This window comes from Phoxinus phoxinus, assembly GCF_949152265.1.
Source record: "Phoxinus phoxinus genome assembly, chromosome: 2".
NCBI lineage: Eukaryota > Metazoa > Chordata > Actinopteri > Cypriniformes > Leuciscidae > Phoxinus > Phoxinus phoxinus.
This window is the reverse complement of record NC_136877.1, coordinates 2,197,238-2,216,423: the sequence shown is the minus strand read 5'-3', so window position 1 is coordinate 2,216,423 and position 19,186 is coordinate 2,197,238. Positions and strand designations below refer to the sequence as shown.

Below are 19,186 nucleotides of genomic sequence, written 5' to 3'. Positions count from 1 at the left end.
GCTTCAGACATTCATCACATCGAAGGAATTCCCATAGCGACAGTGAATCGAGAGATCGCAGTGTCGAGATAACCTATAAATGGGAACTTTCTATTGTTATTGTGTCTCTTTTAAAAGTTAAATTGTAAATAGGGTAATTCCACTGTATTGATGGGTGCCTATTAATTATTTGTAAAAATAAATTTTATCCTGGGGTTTGTAATAGATAGGGAGCGAGGGAAGTGTGATGTATTTTGTTTTACCTTTTTAGGTTATGGCAGCACTTAAATAAATAGTTAGTTTCTGTTTTGTTTGTTATTTTGGCATACCGTTTTCCCATGTAGGGGCCTGTAGTACAAGGAACAGAAAAAAAAGTAATAAAAGAAAGCCCACACTTTTCTTATGTGATGTTTCTTCAGTTATATTGCGCCACGCTGTTCCTATACTGGGATGTAACACATTGATATTATCAGCTTAACAGTTTCCTGGCAATGGAACCAATGACATTGTGTAATGGCTGAGGATGAATCCTATTCAACTGACCACCAGAGGGAGCCCTCTCCCGAGTAATAGTCATGGACCTGTTCTTATCTGCTCATTTCTTGTTTATCTTATGTATTTAAGCCCTGGCATTTCCATGTAAACTCTATGAAATATTGCCAGTTTTACTGCACTACTGAACATATTTCATTGCCTTCTGTTCATGATTCTGATTATGACCATTGTGCCTGTTTACTGGATATCGTCTCTTGGGTTATTGTTTTCATTGTGTTTGCCTGGTTTGACTGATAGCTGTGTTTTCTTCTTAGGTCTGCCTTTTGACTACGCTTCATTGCATTATGTTCTGGATTTGTTTACGCCATTTATTCTACTCCAAATCCACATACTGATTCTAAATCTGTCCCATATCGAGCTCTTTACACATTGGTGTTGCTAGCATCATTCTCTATCAGTTAAGGTTATTATTCAAAAAAAAATATTTTAAAATAAAGATAGTAATAATAATTCAATTCTTAGGTTAAAATAAAAAATAAATACCTTTATCTTAAAGACACACATTCAAGAAGGTGTATTCCTACAGTATACTATGTGTCTTATTAATTATATTTAATATTAGTTAATTATATTTAATATCTCCAAAAGTCTATTCAATTATATAACTTAAATAATAACCTTTAAATGTGTTTTTTTGTTTGTTTTGGATTTCAAGTATGCAATAAATACACTTAATTGTACTTTTCCACAAGATGTAAAACATTGTTATTTTATTCAAGTTACAAAAAGAAATGTAACAACCATTTGAAATATGCTGTCAGAGATATTCACAAATCTCAAAACATTTCCTTTACAGCATTCAGAAACATCTTGCATGTGTATAATTAGCACAAAATCAATATGTAAGATCTCAATATAACTGTAAGGTAAAAGAAAAAACAAGTCAAATGATTATCTAAAATATGCTACAAACAATTGATAATCTGCATAATAAAGAATATGAATACATTTATCAATGAGATGAGTAAATGAATACCATAGTAAGGATTTATGGATATGCAAGTTTATACCTATATGATTAAAGAAGTAAAAAGAAAGAAATACGATAATAAACGGATTATGACACAAGCTTGGCTCTTTAAAGCATAATAACCAGACCCACAATCACCCATCAGATAACATACATGCGTGCACAGATGACATTAAAAAAGTAATATCCATTATTTCCCATTAACAGTCAAATACAAGAAGAGTTAATAAAACACAATTTCTATAAATTGCTTCAAAAGGCAGAATGCTGTGTTTTACAATACGCAATATTTTTTGAGCTGTTCTTCTCTCTTATATGTGAAGCACACATTGGCCGTAAACATTTTTTAGGCCTGGCAAAATATTTTCTCAAACTGCAACACTGTTGGGGATTTTGTCTGGAGACAAATAACCATAATCAAATGTTAATCCCTTATTCCGGCTCTTGATGGTGTTGTTCACCTCCTCTAGGTTCTTGCGGAAAGTCTTGATGGCTTCTTTCACTGGTTGCTCTGTGAAGCACATTTCTGGATACATGCCTAAGTACAGCTGGGGGGAAAGTAAGTTCTTCAGAAAGCAGAACAACATCTTTCTTTCTTTTTACAAGATAAACTGACCCTTCTCTAAGCTCCTTTGAGAAGTGATTGGTTACTGTCAATCACTCAGACAAGCTTATTAAACAAAGGAATTGGGGATTTTCAACTTCTCTGAACGAAGTCTGACATTATTGTATATTACTTTAAGTTCTTTAAAGAAACACAGCAATGTAAATGTGGATGTGTACATGTGTAATGTAAAATAATGCAGTAACATGATTAAGAACTGCACATCAGCAGAGATCAGAATCAGTGCAAATGCTTTTTACATTCAGCAGAGAGAAGCCGATTACAGGACTGTAAAAAAATTATTTGATCAATAAGTCATATTTGTTTCCCATTAATTTAACCCATTTCATCTTAATTGTATAAGTTGTAAAAGATGCAAGAAAAATTTTAAGTCAAGATTTGGAAGATTTATGAAATTTGTCTGAGAGCTGATAACCTTATAGTGTGAGTGATTTACATTAGGTAAAATGTAATTTGTAAGATATTCTGTTAGATTACTCAAGGAAAGTAACATAATTTAAATGCATTGAATTACTTATTAAACACTGTTTTGAATTTTAAAAGTGTGAATGTGGCAAATAATATATAGTGAACTAGTAGACGTTTCATTCTCAGTTTTTTGCTGCCCTCTTCTTTACATGCAAACTAAAATTGTGGTGTACAATGAACAGTGCAGTTATTATTACGGTTCCTAATATATAGTATTTGAAATATGTAACACCATTAAATTAATAGATAGACTGTTACTCCCCAAACATGATGATGTTTTTAATGTGGGACTTAGCGAAGGGTTAGTTAAATTAATTGCTCTACCTGACTGAAAATATTGCGTTGACAGTGCCGCAGAACACGCACTTTAGCAAGCAAACAATCTACAGCAATAAGAAGAATTTTAAATGTGTTTGAGCCAACATAAAATAAATCTTTGGGCTCTTTTTTAAAACTCATACCTTGATGCTCTGTACCCTCAGCTAGTAACATTCATTCTTTTTCACAATGATTTCGACTAAACTGCTGCCATGTTCTCTACAATTTAATGTGGAAAGTATATCCGAATAAGACATCAAACCTCTTCATCCTGGAACTGAGTGAGGACCCAAGCTGTTGCTAGAACCGTGTAGGAACGTTTATGGTCAGGCAGACTCTTTAGGATATAATCCAAATCCACTGTGCCCTTCTGATCGGGAGGCGGCATGAGCATGGTGGAAGGACTGTTGGGGATCAAGCCATACCACTCAAACTGGAACATAAAAGATTACTCACAGATATTATCTAGAACGTTGCCTAGCAATTTTTGATGCTTTTGTTGTGTGTAATGTAGAGTGTAATCTCACCTGTCCAAAGTTGACAGCAGCATGTTGTGCTGAAGCGTTGAATATCGCAACGGTCAGGTACTTGACTAACTCCTCTCGAGTTTTCAGAGACTCTGGAAACTCTGAAAACAATGGCAGTACGCATTTAACTTTTGCACACATTTATAAGTGACTTGAAAACACAAAGATGCATATAGAATATACAAGAATACAAACAATCATGCATGCTTGTAATCATGTAATTTGGCCCTGTTTACACCAGGTATTAAGATGTGTTTCGGTTGATTGGATCACAAGTAAACGAGGGAGACACATTCCCGTTTACACCTGATGTTTTACTCTCTTTTGTTCACTTTCAACCACTTGAACGCCAGAAGCATGTTTTACAGTGTCACTGTTACATACAGTATGTTACATGTACTTTCTATAGTAATAACTATATATTATGCAAAATTACATGCAATTAACCCTAAACTACATCAAACCAAACACTAATCCTGACCCTATAGGAAGTACATGCTGTTACTTAATATTACTCAGTACATAAATGTATAATTACAGTGAAACCCTATATTTTAATGAAAAGCGTAGTTTAATCTAATCGCTCTGTCTAATCCCTTTAAAGCGCACTTCAGAATCTGTCCGGAAGTAGTAGGTCATCCGGGTACTTTCTGCTTTCTCTTTTATGAATAATGTGAATTCGGACATACTTTTTTTTACCTATATAGAAGGGAAGTATGTGATTTTGGATGCAGCCACAATCAAACAAGTTGGCAGAACGAACTTGGTTCACAAATAATTTTGAATCGTTTGTTCAGTTTCCCGTACACACTGTCTGAAGTGGTTTCTCACTATGAGCCATGAATGGGAAATTTAAGAAAATTAAGACCGTTGAATAAAGTGGCCGTGGAACTACAATTGAAAGCAAATCTGCAAATGCATCTTATTGTTTGCCAGCGATGAAGATCTTGATTAAACTAGATGAACATCTGCCTTTGCTCTCTATGAACAATTCCACAGGTTTAGCTAGATTTAATTTCATACAGGTAATACTTTTTACAACAAACAGATTATTACGCTAAGCAAACAATGCCACTACAACAAAGTATCACATTAGCATTTTTTTTATATGCTCCTAATTTATACAATAAATAAGCGATCATTTTTCACAGAGTAGGAAATTAACATCCGCCAAACCACGATAATTTGTAGGAATTGCGCAGTGGCGGTCGACCTGTTTGTGTTAAAAACGAATGCCTTTGCATCGCATACATCAACCATCAGTGTTCACATCCTTGGCGGCGATCTCAATCGTGTAGCCCTTGAGCTCTTAGGACAGCACACACTCCGGGAGAATAAAGACTTTACCCCCAGGTGGTCCAGCTGATTTAGAGTCGCTTCAGAGTTGCACAAGTAGACCTGTTTGCCTGTGCAGACAATTCCCACTGACATTTGTTTTACTCCCTGACTGAGAGGACCCTCGGCACAGATACCGCGGCACACAGCTGGCCTCATGGCCTATGTGATTTCCCCCAGTGAGCCTACTCGCACTGACACTGTGCAAGGTCAGGGATGACGAGGAGCAGGTCTTGTTGGTTTAACCGGCCCAACCAGACCTGGTTCCCAGAACTCATGCTCCTCTCGACAGCCCCTCCCTGGCGGATTCCTCTGAAGAAAAACCTGCTTTCTCAGAGACGGGGCACTTAATGGCACCACGTCCAGATCTCTGGAACCTCCACGTCTGGTCTCTGGATGGGACTCTACCCATCTCACTGGTGATTTACCCATCTATGTTAACTCTGTACCTCTGTGCTAGACGAGGTGCATCTGTTGTGATTCCCCTACATGTGATCCAACAAGTGTATTTTTCCACAGTACGGCTTCCCTATCAATGAGCCAGTGTCTTTCCCTCTACAGATCTGCTCTGCCGTCTCTGCACAGTATTGACTCTACCCTAGCTAGGCTGGATCTACCAAAGAGACCTTCCCTATGTAGCCCTGCCCTACGGTCCATATGTGTAACTCTACATGTCACCTCCCTGCGGTCAGTACGTGGGCTCCGTAGCATCCCTTTCGGTTTAGAAGAGGCACGCTTTCCCAGTGTTATTCAAATAGTCTCACTGTATGGGTCAGAAGGAGCAGCAGTGATCGACTCTCTCTGCGTAAAGCTCTGTATTTTCTTTACCCCAACAGGAATTAGGCGCTGAAAGGGACAGCAATTGTGGCATTGTGGTAGTGATCCAGATTCATTAGTTCAGTTCTGATGTACGTTAAACGTGACTGACTGTATTTGACTGCGTCTTTTGTGGCTGTTCGAACACATTTGACCACATGAACGTTTACACTACGAAAGCAGTCCGGTCTAATGCGTTTTGAAAGTGAAAAAGCTTTAGACCCTGTTTACACTTGTATTTACACCTTATGTTACGATCAACCTAAACCTCTTAATACCAGGTGTAAACAGGGCGTTTGATAAATTAAACCTGTTCTCACTGTGAGAATTATTCATGCCAGAGGAAACATCCTTAACAAATCCTTGAATCTCCACATCTTCTTGAACGGTCTCATCGCTCTCATAGTAGATCTTGACCACAGCAGACACAAAACTACAGGAAGATCAACAAGATGACAAATTAGTAAAAAATAACTCTGGATGCCAAAAATGTTCATTGGAGTGTATGTGAACTAGTTTGTACTCTTGCGCTACTGCAGAATCTGAACTGTTGCTACACCTACTTGTGTATTGCATCCCAGATCATCATGCCATCATCTCTATAATAGTACTTGGACACATCTTTCATTCCTCGATCTTCTATGGTCTCAGGGAAGCACAGGGACTCGTAGGTTAAAGTCTCCGTGCCACTTTGAATCACTTTAGCTATCCCATCTCCATTGACGCTAGTAATCTTTGGATACCAAGAATTCAGTTAATCTTTTGTCTCTATATTTTCAGCACTTATTTAGCCTACTCAAGTGTGTACTCAATTATGGGTGAAGTTTTATTCTGGTGGGTTTTTTTGTATTAAATTAGGAATACAATTTAGGAACTACTTAGGTCTGTCGGTTTAAGCAAACACCAGTTAATTAAATACAACGTAGCCTATGAAATAGAAGTAACAGCATTCAGCAAAAAGACAGAAAATCACAAGACAAAAAGTCAGGTAATGGCTCAGGCCTGTCATGATGAAGATTTGTTAACACTGTGTGCGTCTTTAAAACTATATCATGGACAGACATGAAGGCTTGGCAGACAAAGACAAAATAATCAAATTTGAATAGAATTACTTTGGATCCTAGCAATATGCTGTTTATGTGTGGATATATACAATTAGGTGTAAAGCTACCTTGCTGAAGGTCCCGTCTTTACTGATGAGTTTTCCACGGGCCGCTGCATTGATTGCAATTGTGAACCGAACATGAGGTTTCAGTAACTGTAAGAAGCATTTAAACGTGCATTAAATCATAAAATGTATTTAAAAAGCATAACCTGAAAGAGGAACTGCCCTGGAGGTTTTTATTTAACATTAATAAACAGTGGCTCAGTGGTTCAAGTAGGTTGTCCACAAACCGGAAGGCACTTTGTTCCATGAGACACCTAACCCAACTGCTCCCTTGCATGGCTGACACTGGCGTTGGTGTATGAATGGGTGAATGTGAGGCAATATGTAAAGTGCTTTGGTGGCCATGGGTCTGTTAAAGCGCTATACAAATACAGTCCATTTACCATTTAAACCATCGTTAAAAAATAAAGAAAAGGCACCAGCAGAACCAGCAACCCTTCATCAATAAATTGACATGTGGAACCACAATCTTCAGTTTAGCCCTGAATCTAAATATCATAACTTTGTATTGAGAGACATGTACCTTGTATACAGGATGGACTTTAGAGAGCTGTCTGTACATGGCCACTTCAAAAACCTCTGATATCAGATGTGTCTTGAGAAGGTGCGTGACCAACTGGTGTACAAGGAAGTCGGCAGATTTCACCCACATCTTGGCAAGCATCCAATCATATTCATTATCACTCGGGAGAAAGATTGGGCTCTTTTCCCCTGGGGTTTGACTGAGCTGATTTAGAAATAATAAAGCCAAGCAAGACATTTTTACCTCAGTGAGTAAATTCACAGCAAAAGCATTTTTATTTTTAATTTATGTTTTCATTTGATACTGATTCTATATATGACAGATACCTGAATGGCAATTGGCACAATTTGGTCCAATCTGTTCTTGTACAGCAGGCAGAGCGGTGCAGTCAAAAAGACCAGATCGCTGGATGTTGGCACTCCCTCCAGTATTTCATAATCCACTATGTAGATGTTTCCTGCCTGTAAACGTGTACACAGGTGCAAAGATTAGAACTGATTATTTGTGGGTTCAAATAACAGTTAAGTTATTAATGTAAATTAAATTATGTGCTGTTAGTGTTATGTAATTATGTGAAATTATATGATACAAGCCTTGAATTGGATAACTGACCGACTGTTGAAGGGATTTATGTCTTAATGTCTCTAACCGTTATTTCCTCTTGTAGAGTGACACCTTTCTTCAGAAAGCCCTTCACCATCTCATGTGTGACTGGAAACTTGTCTGGAATCTCCGTGCACTTCTTGATCATGACAGGATTGCAGCCATTCAAAAACTGATAGCCGAACATGTAATCCTTACTCCAGTCTTGCATCACGTTCTCTGTCAGATTTCAAAAGGGAAAATTCAGTCAACAGTCAAAGGCTTTACAGATATGAGAAAAAGTGCCTCTTCATTGTTGGTTTCTCACAACAATTGTGTTTTTGGATATATAGATTTTGTTTAAATGAAGAAACAAACATAAAACAAACAAACATTCTTAATAAAGGAAGAAATAATCCAAACCTATTAGAGGGTGCTTGCTAGTAAAATATTCCAATATCTTTTCAAAGAATTCCATGCCTTTACAGGAATAAGCGATTTCTTTAAATTTTCCAAGAATTAATTCATCGGTCCTGAAACAGAGTGAATACTGTATAATTACACACATAAACAGTATTTGCGAGAATTTTCATTCTGGAAAACCAGGTAAAAAAATCAGTATCAAATCAACAAGGACTGTGGCCACGACACCGAACCTTACGATTTCTTCTCATTTTCCGCAAAGCTGTTCTTTTTTTCCTGATCAAACTGAACTTCTATAGGAATTTCGCCCTCAATGCTCTTCGGAAAGCCTTGGCGCCACTCAGTCCACCTTCAAGAAGAAAAATGACAACATTAACTTGTACAGTTACACTGTTATATACACTGTTATGTTTGGTTAGTTTCACTTTCATGGACTTTTAGTTAGTTTATCGTCAGTTTCCTGTTTACTTTGTTTCTATGCATGACACTGATTCTATCATCACACCTGTTATTCTTTTAGTTCATTATCTTGTTTATAAGCTCTGTTTTCAGTTCCTTATTGTCTGGTATTGTTTGTGTGTAGCACACTGTTTGTTTATGTAACATTGAGTTATTTAATAAACCTTTTGTTATTTTGAACCTTTTTGTCATTTCTTCATCACGACTCCTTGTCCAAGCGCTTGTTCTGTCCAGACTGGACTATTGTAATGCTCTCTTGGCAGGCCTTCCAGCACACACTGTCCAACCTCTGCAACTGTTCTTTATCAAGCCTCCTCTCGGCTGAGTATTTAGCCATTTTCAAGCCATTTGAATTTCTTCATAACTTGACCCATTAATACTAACACGCCACCCGAGGAGCACCAGAGGATTACGCGCCTATAAGACTTTGTCTATTTTGATTCTATTGTGCTAAATCATGTTTGCTTTTTATGTCTCATTGTATTGTGCCGTACTGGGCCACCGTAAATATCCTAAATAATTACTAGAGTAAAAGTAATTTTACCCCCACCACCACCACCACCACCACCCCACCCACACACCCACACACCCACACACCCCCACACACACCCCCACACACACATTTACAATTTGTTGCTACAGGCCTGTGTAAGTGACATTATAATGTATATGTGCAATATATTTACAATAGTGTGTCAAGCACATTGAACTCTATCAGGATTAATAAAAGAAAAAAACGCAACAAATGAATATTGTTCAAGAATGTAATTGTTTCTTCAAACCTAAATTTGCCCTGTCTAGATTCCAGTTCCTCTTGTCTTTTCTCTTTAAGAAATCCAGAGTCATCCTGAGGCAATCGAGCTAAATGAACACAAAGAAATACATAGCACACATTTTACACATAGAAAGGACAGCATTTAAGACATATTTCAAATCAAAACTGAACAACTGAATAATTTTTTTTATAATAATAACAATAGTAATAATAATTATAATAATACGAAGAAGAAGAAGAATGCTTCATTTAAAACTGGATAATGAACAAAAGCGATAATGCACGTACCAGTGCCTTCTCGGATAAACACTGGCTTTTCGTCTTCTAACCAGCACTGACAGGGGAACTCGAAGCGTTTTCCAGAGGGACTTTTCACTGTGATATGCTTACAAAACCAATTACAATTTACCAAGTGTTTCTCCTTTTCAAGTTTCACCAGGACAACGTCTCCAAAGTCCTTCTCCACACAGATGTCGAGGGAGATCTCCTTTAATGACAACTTTTATTAGACACATAATATGGGAAACAAACAAACAAGAAACATCTCTCCACGTGCTTTGGTTAAGAGGGATTCATCCGAAATTAATGCCCATGTTTGATCATTATATCTCACAGATGCATTTTTTATTTCTCTACATTTGTGACTCAAAATAACCACATCCATATGATCCAAACATACACCACCAATTTGATCTAAATCAGACGATGCATAAAGATGATATACGACTTCAGGTTTCCAGTTTCCCTTTTTTTGTCATACATTTATGTCAGGTGAGATATACAGAGGACCCAAATGCAGAGGTGAATGCAATAATAGAGTTTATTCTCAGAAAACTGTAACACAGGAGACTGTCGTCAATGGTAGACACAGATATGTAGTGAGCACAAAACAATGTGGCTTGACAGGAGAACTGCCGATGCAGAGAATCCAGCGCAGAGGAAAAAGGCGAGCGGCAACAAAGCTCTGTCCCTGAGCAACGAGGATGTAACACTCGGGTGGCTGGTTAGATGATTGGGTAAAAAACAGCAGGATAGCTGGGCAGAGAACAATGTTAAAGGTCCAACACAATAACTCACGACTAGACAGGATAGGACAAGACAATCTTCACGGAGAGGACGCACAGGCAACAGTCAGCGAAGAGTCAGAGCACAAACTCGTACATTCAACAATAATCTGACAAGGAAGCAGAGAAAACAGAAACTAGAAGTAGTGGAGAGAATTAGAGGAAAGAAGGGACAGGTGAGAAGGGATCAGCGTAAGTGCTGATTAAAATGAGGAACAGCTGCGGGTAGCGTGACAGAGAGAGAAACATGAATGGGAGTCAGAGAGTGTGGGCGCAGCGCGATCGCTGATAAGGTGAGGAACAGCTGAGTGTGTGTGTGTGTGTGTGTGTGTGTGTGTGTGTGTGTGTGTGTGTGTGTGTGTGTGTGTGTGTGAACAGATAGGAAAACAGAGAGAGAGGTAACCAGATCAGGACAATTTATTCCTATAACATGGCAACACCGTTCCCAGGGCCGTTTGAAGGAATTTGGGGGCCCCAAGCAAAATGGACATGGAGGGCCCCCCCCCCCCCCCCCCATCCCATTATTATATAATGTTTAATAATTATTAATAGTGCTGTAAATTAACAGTTTATTGTAACACACATTATGTCTATCATATAATATATTGGGTATCGGGTAATGACTAAAAAATTTTTGTAACCATTTTTTAAAACATCTATAAACATTAGATAGACGGACCAGATATTCCTAACACTTTGTTAAGGGTTACTAGTTGGTTTGTAAACTGTCTATAAACATTATCTGGAAGGTTATTATAAAGTTGCGACAGATGACTATAATACCTTGTTAAATAGTTAATAAACAGTACCAGTAAAACACGTGGGTTGTCCTGATACTGTACTTTAAAATGTAACAGTGTAAAAATTGCCACACAGAATAAAGTAACTGTTCAAGGTCCATTGGTAACTTATAAAAATAATGTCATATTTGCGTAAACTGTTACTACCGTATATCACACGACACTAGCACATTAAGATAAGCTATGAAAATATCATGTTCCTCTGCCTCTTTCTGGTTAAATACTGTTTATAGATGGATAAAAAGACTGTTTGCTAACTGTTAAATGACAATTAACTAAAGATTAAATAACTAACCATTTACCATCTATTAATGATGGTTATTATAAAGTGTTACCGAAAAGATATGTTAGCATTTCCATATTTTGATATTAGAAGGGAAGGGATGCAGCTGCTTTCACAACTACCAATGCTTAAAATCATCCCAAGCTAATGTTTGATGCACAGCATTTATTGTGTGGTTTTCCTAACCCCCATAAATAGATTATCACGGTGGAATAATTAGTAGGCTATAGCATGCTATGCCACTTTCATCAAAACCTATTACAAGCTATAGCAATGTCATGTCATTAAATACGATAAACAGTGATTCTGGAACAAATCTGCGTCTTCCTTATCCCGTTAAAAAAACACATTACAGCAAATAAAAAGTTGCACTAACTGTTCGTTACCAGCAGCATTTGCCGTCAGGCAGGTAGCTAACATACACATATTTTTGCTAGCCTACCTGCTGCAAAATTACACCATTTGTACAAGACAAGTAGAGCTATTTTATCCAGTGTAATTTATCACTTACCACTATCTTGTTTTTCTTTTTCTTTTCTGGCTTCCTGAAGCATAATTCCGCTTCATTATGACTACCGAGGAGGTTTTGTATTTTGCCGGCCGCAGAGATCGCGTGGTTGGCTGGCTGCTGTCAGCGAGAGGGGCCCTCTTGAGGGGTATCCCGATAACAGTGTCATTGCACTTTACTGCATTGACTATCAAAGGGGTCCTCACGCAGTTTGTCGTTGCATTTTATTCTTAACCAGTCGTTGTCTTGGGGCCCCAGGCCAGCTCGGGGCCCCAAGCAATTGCTTGGTTTGCTTGCCTTGTCGCGACGGGCCTGACCGTTCCATACATCAAAAAACCTTTGGCAATTTAGCATCTTCAATGTCTTGGAATAATGGTGAGCATTGCAGGAATCCTCTTGGAGGAGTTTTTAAAGTTCAGAGCCTGCAATTATCCAAAATTCCACATTAATAAAAAAAAAAAAAAAAGGCTGACTTCCTGGGTGGGGCTAATAACTGTAAATTTGAAAGTTGCCCGGCCTGATGAGAACAATATTTGTATTATATAATATATATTCCGGTGTGCTGCCTGACATAAACACATAAAAAAAAAAAAATATTTAAACACTTTGGATTTTACCTAACAATTGAAACCTGTTTAAGCATTGTTTATAACTCAATAATATGCAATACATCAGTTTTGAAAAGATTTATTTAAAAAACATCATTTTTGAAGCTTTATTTGTCCCAATTAATCCATTTTACTATGCTATTTTATTCCTATTTCATTAATTATATATATATAATTAATGAAATATATAACATGGCTATTTTATGAATTATATATATAATTAATTAATAAAATAGCCATTTTTGCATTGTGTGACCCTGACATTTGAGAATATACAGATCAGAACTACTGATATTTTTTTTTAAAATTATGAAAGGTTTCAGTTCATTTGTGCGGACAGTTGCACCACCTGACAATTTGAGGGTTTAAGATAACAAAACAAAACAAATATATGTATTATTTAATGTTTACTAAAATGAATAAAAACTACATAGGTTTTATAGAATAAAGTGATATAAGTATGTCATGAATTTATCGAATTATGATCATATATAATATCACAATATACAAAGAAATTACTTCAAATAAAAATAATCAAGTCTTTAACGTTCTTACCCTTTGGAAAGGAGTAAAACCAGATTTGTAAAATATATAAATTTATAATATAAATATATATATAATATCATAATAGAAATAAATAAATTACTTAAAATAAAAATAATCAAGTCTTAAACGTTCTTACCGTTTTGAAATCATCAAAAACGGAGCGTGTACTGCTCTGATCCTTTGAGTCTATCAGCGTCAGGTAAATTCTGTTCGTTTCCTCAGTAAACACCTCTGGACAAGTAGAAACAGTCACCTTGTAGGTCAACATTTTTCCTGAATGAAAGATGTACAAACTCTGGATCCTCAGTTTATTCTTGAGCACCTTTATATGAAGTTCACTTCCGGCGCTACTCTCCGCCTCCTGTGACATTAGTCAAGTCAAGTCAAGTCATTATAATGTGGGTTTAATCTGTCAATCAAAAATGTCATGTGCATACCTGCATATGTGATCTATATCAAGTTTCTGAACTTATAGGACAGGTATTAAATGTAAAGGTATTCCTGTGCAGACAATCGTCTTTCACTGATAAACTTTTATAATTACAATTGCTATTTAAAATTTTGCAAAAAAAATAAATTCTCTACATTTGTGTATCCTAACTTTTTTTTACTATTAATTGAAATGCGGAAAAAAAAAAAAAAAAAAAAAAAAAAAAAAAAAAAAAAATTGTATGTCAGAGCAAAAATATATGGTGAGATGTTTGCATTTGTACTTTTCTCTGAAATTGCACATACAATATTCTCTTACAAGAACAAAAACAGACAAACAATTCTAAAGAAAAGTAATACAATTTAGAAGATGACGGAAACCATGTAGGGTTTGGATATTGATCAGGGGTGCGTTTCCCGTACTACTATATAGCTCGCTGCTTAACTACCATAGTACGATGCATCGTTGGAGAAATCAACTAGCTCGTCATGACTGTTTCCCGAAACCGTATGTCGCAAAGTATCGTTCAACCACGTTGGTTTATGACGTCTCGCACGTGGTGGACTAATAACTTATTTTAATTAATCTGTTTGAGATCGAATTAACACTCGATTTTGTCATATAAGTTACAGACATGGCATCTGAAGACCATTTAAAAAAATTCTCAGTTATTTTGCTTTATTACCAGACTCAATATTTGGCTCGTTCTTACATAGTAGAGCACGTTCGCACATGCGCAGTCTTCAAAAACGGTGCTTTAAATCTCTTGACAAACTAAAAGACGTAAATTACATTTGTATGTATTCTAAATAAATAACACGGGTTGTACTGAACGTCAGCTTGCTTATTTTGCTAAAGATACGGATTTATTCAGTCTACATCTCATGCAAACTAGAAACTCTGCTTCTAACCACAGCTCCAGAGCTGTCGTTGCAACCACACAAGTTTGCGATGCTGTTTGCGAACGTTCGTTGGAACGATGGTTTCGGGAAACACCAAATCGTTGAACTGCTGATAACGACGGAACTTGCAATCATAGTTGGCTAACGATGCTTTCGGGAAACGCACCCCTGAACTCGTGTGAATTCGGACAGTAATTGTTACTCAAGGGTCCGCAAGCTATTTTTAGCAATTACAGAAGTTAGTGGATGATTGTATTGCCGTCCGAATCCATAATGTCGAATTTTCTTCCACCGCCCGTGTAAAAATCAAGATTCAAAATCAAAATGAACAAAAAACAAGGTCGTGTGGTCATTTAATTGCCACCCGAATCCACATCACTGCGTTTACAAGAACAGACCAATTCAAAATTCACTGTTTAAATACTTTTTGACCACTGCCGAGACCCGTAGGGTAAGGTTTGCACTTCGCTGTAATTAGCATTTTTAAGATGTACACTTTTATTTCTGAAATGCTGGAAAATATTTACAAGAACAATATTTCATGTGGATCCACCTCAGCGAGTTTGAGCTGTTAAGAACAAAATAGAGAAAGAGAAAAAAAGCAATACAATTTCAAATATAATGATGTTAATAATAAATGTATGATAATACATTTATTATATACAATTATAAGCATTAAAAACATAATCCAAGCAGCTTTATGTTTATCTCCTAAAAATAAGAGGCTGCATTAAAGGAGAACTCCGGTCAATTTTAACATTGAGCTCAATTTTTAGTAAATTTGGAGTGCTGTCAATACAGAGAACAACGACAAAAATCGGTGTTGCCTACACTGTGTTATCCTATTTTTCAAATTTGCACCCTATTGACTTGAATGGGGCAAGTTTTAAACCTGCTTTTATCCTCTTAACATCCTTGATGTGTCATTACAAGTGCCCAGCCATGTGAGTGATTCCTTCAGAGTGAACAGTGAATCTGACTGCAGGAGATGTGAAAGATATGAATAAAAATGATGTTAATTCAGCCAGCGCAAATACCTGTATTTAGTTCCTGTTTTCGGTGGAAGTCCAAAGTAGTCGATTGTCGAGTTCACGCGCGTGATCATAGTAACTAAACCTATGCGCGTGAACTCGACAATCGACTACTTTGGACTTCGACCGAAAACAGGAACTAAATACAGGTATTTGCGCTGGCTGAATTAACATCATTTTTATTCATATCTTTCACATCTCCTGCAGTCAGATTCACTGTTCACTCTGAAGGAATCACTCAACATGGCTGGGCACTTGTAATGACACATCAAGGATGATAAGACTAAGAACTGGTTAAGTTTAAAACTTGCCCCATTCAAGTCAATAGGGTGTAAATTTTAAAAATAGGATAACACAGTGTAGGCAACACCGATTTGTGTCGTTGTTCTCTGTATTGACAGCACTCCAAATTTACTAAAAATTGAGCTCAATGTTAAAATTGACCGGAGTTCTCCTTTAACTAATAATAATCCACACATTTTTTTATTGACATCCATCATTTTGAGAGATAAAATGCAAGAGAGAATTGATATATGATTATATATAATTAATATGCAATTATAAAGGAGCTGCTCATTTGATTGTCAATGGCCGTCTTGAGAAGCGATCGGATTATGTGTGCAAAATCCTTAAAAACTGCCCAGAAAGGATGTGGATGAGGACATGAATGATTTTTACAAGTTGGAATCTTGTAATTGCTGTAATTTCGGCGTGGCGTGAATGTTCCTGAAGTGCTGTTAGTGTGTGTGAGGGAGAACTGTAAAAGCACAGAGAAATACAACCCCACAATGTCTCTAATCATTTGTGTTGCTAATTTAGTGTTGATACATATTTTTAAATATTGTGTGCAATAACAAAAAAATAAGTATCCTGCGAGACCCGGACAGGAATAATAATAGTCCACCCAAAAATGAGAATTCTGTCATCATTTAAACACCCGTTCGAAACCAGTTTGTCTTCTTTTCTTCTGTGGGACACAACATCAGATATTCTGAAGAACATTGGGAAACAGTAAAACTAGTATTGTTGCCCCTTGACTTCCATTGTATGTATAAAAAAAACATTGACACATTTTTTTGTAAATATGTTCCATGGAAGAATGAGTCATACAACATGGGTGCGACATTATTATTATTATTATTGAACGAACTATCCTTTTAAAACGGACCCCAAAAAGCGTATATCTTGTTTTTCTTTATTGTATTTCGTTTAGAAACATACACAGAGCATTGTTTAACAGTTTAGAGAATCTGAGATAAATAACTACTAATAATACATATTATATTAATAGAATTAGCAGAAAATAGTTAATGCAGCCATATTATTTACAAGAGAAACATAAATCTGCTTGTTTTTTCTTTTTCTTTTGTATGGTTTATTTAATACATATTTTTAAATTGTATTGCTTTTATTTTTCTAATTTTGTTCTTAACAGCTCTGAAGCAACGCATAATGTAATAAAGCATAATATCAAACTGCACATAATGTAATTACACTATTAATGTAATAAAATGTTTATAATGTAATCATTTTGTCAAAAAATAATAAAATATTGTGCTCATTGTATAAGAAATGCATCGTTGCACCAATAAGAATTAAGCCCAGTTTAAAGCTAATCTAGGATTTGTTGATCTGGGGCCGTATTCACAAAGAATTTTAAGGCTAAAAGTAGCTCCTAACTGGCGAATTTAGGAGCAACTCCTAAAAATAATGGGCGTGTCACTCCTAACTTTAGGACTCCTAATTTTTTTCACTAAGAGTAATTCACGAAGCATTTTAGCCCTAAAAGTAGCACCTAAGTCTGGGACAGCTTAAAAGAAGTCAAGAGGACTCCTAACTCACTAAGACCTATTCACAACGGGTCTTAAAATCGCCGCGCGACGCAGTATGGAGATGTCACGGAGTTATTACAAAGATACCGCCTTAACCGTGAGGGAATACTGATTGTTGTGGATCTTGTGAGGGATGCAATAACAGCGCCAACTAATCGCAACAACCCAATCAGTGCCGAATTGAAATGTTTGATAACACTTCGCTACCTGGCAACGGGGAAAATGCAATTGTGTAATGCCAACGATCTAGCCATATCCCAGCCATCGGTAAGCAGATCATCCACCAAACTAGAGCCCTGCATTTCAGCCCGAGCCCGACGGGCCCCGACTTATTTACGCCCCTAGGGCCGGGCTTCGGGCCAATTTTCACGTCATAGTTCACACGCGGGCCGGGCCTCGGGCCTGTTTTAGGCTTAACCTTCTTTTTATAGCCTATTTCAGACATGTATTCAAATTAAATATGAGAAGTTGACGATGGAAAAACAAACATAGAATTTAAACCTATCACACTGACATATGACTGACAAGACAGTCTGCTCGCGCTCGCGCACACACACACGCACGCACACAGGTTTCCCGGCGGCACGACCCAAGATTTGCGCGACCGGCTCGCTGTTTGTAGTGTCCCTGCCAGCAGCAGAAGTATAGCGAGCGTGACTTCAGCGCAGCTGGAATAGTTCAAGAAAAAAGTACGACTGGATTAAAACCTTCCACTGTGGATGCTGTGATTTTTCTTCACGATGCTCTGTAAGAAACTGTTCTTAGCCATGTTAGGGGGCTGTCTTGTTGGTTTTCTTTTGAAAACGACTTTATTTTCATCAGTCTGTTGGAAACTATTGGAAATAAGAATGGCCATGTTCTGTAGTGAAGACTTGATTTTTGAGGTAAGATAATCTGCATGTTTGTTTTTAATTTAATCATGCCATTTATTTTATTTGTTTAGATTGTAGCCTAGGCTATAGCTCATTTCGTTTGCGAGCGCTGTTGCGACTGTGAGCAGCAGAGCAGTTTGCCTCAGCTTTTAAATGATAATAAACGTTTAAACTTAAACTATAACTGTCTATGTGTGATATGCTTAAGGTGTTTTATGGATTTTATTGTAGCCAAGTAAAGTGTTGATTTGAGAGGCTAAATGGATCAAACATGTTTAACTCGCTGTCGGCTGCTTGGTCGTCAATAAAAAAACAAAAAGAAACCGAACATGTCTAAATTAACTTAATAAAGAAATTAAAATAAACATAACTAACAAAACAGACCTAGGCTATTTTAATGGCTGCAAATAGCTAGTTAGCCCTAGGCCAGGCTAAAGCTGTGTATATATATATAAATATAAAAAAACGGGCTCGGGTCGGACTCGGGCTGATAATTATGATGAGCTGTCGGACACGGGCCGGGCTAGGGCCTGAGCGTCTCGGGCCAGGGCCGGGCTAGGGCCTAGATTTGAGGCCCGTGCAGGGCTCTACACCAAACCATCAATGCACTCTGCAGACCCCATATTATTCGACAGTTCATAAGTTTTCCTGACATTCGCCAACTCCAAAGAAACAAAGCCAGCTTTATGGATATTGCCGGTGTGCCTGGAGTGGTCGCTGCTATAGACGGATCGACACATATTAAAACAATTGCACCACGTCAGGATGAGGACGTGTTTGTGAATAG

General features: G+C 37.2%; 1 protein-coding gene and 1 long non-coding RNA gene across 2 annotated transcripts; both read right to left on the bottom strand.

Annotated features, from left to right (window-relative positions):
* Window positions 1-1,398: 1,398 nt before the first annotated feature.
* Window positions 1,399-9,085, bottom strand: LOC306994484 (polyunsaturated fatty acid 5-lipoxygenase-like; the record flags this gene model as incomplete). Its single annotated transcript, XM_079605007.1, has 12 exons — window positions 1,399-2,052; window positions 3,178-3,348; window positions 3,443-3,543; window positions 5,914-6,026; window positions 6,157-6,326; window positions 6,765-6,851; window positions 7,285-7,488; window positions 7,611-7,745; window positions 7,934-8,106; window positions 8,290-8,399; window positions 8,528-8,638; window positions 8,952-9,085. 12 exons carry the CDS (start codon window positions 9,083-9,085, stop codon window positions 1,873-1,875), a joined length of 1,689 nt encoding a protein of 562 aa, XP_079461133.1. The 3' UTR covers window positions 1,399-1,872.
* A 443-nt stretch (window positions 9,086-9,528) lies between these two features.
* LOC306986245 lies at window positions 9,529-13,604 on the bottom strand. Its single transcript, XR_013794946.1, has 3 exons — window positions 13,469-13,604; window positions 9,812-10,010; window positions 9,529-9,609 (listed from the first exon to the last, which is right to left on the bottom strand). It is a non-coding gene; the product is annotated as an uncharacterized lncRNA (long non-coding RNA).
* Between the last annotated feature and the right edge of the window lie 5,582 nt (window positions 13,605-19,186).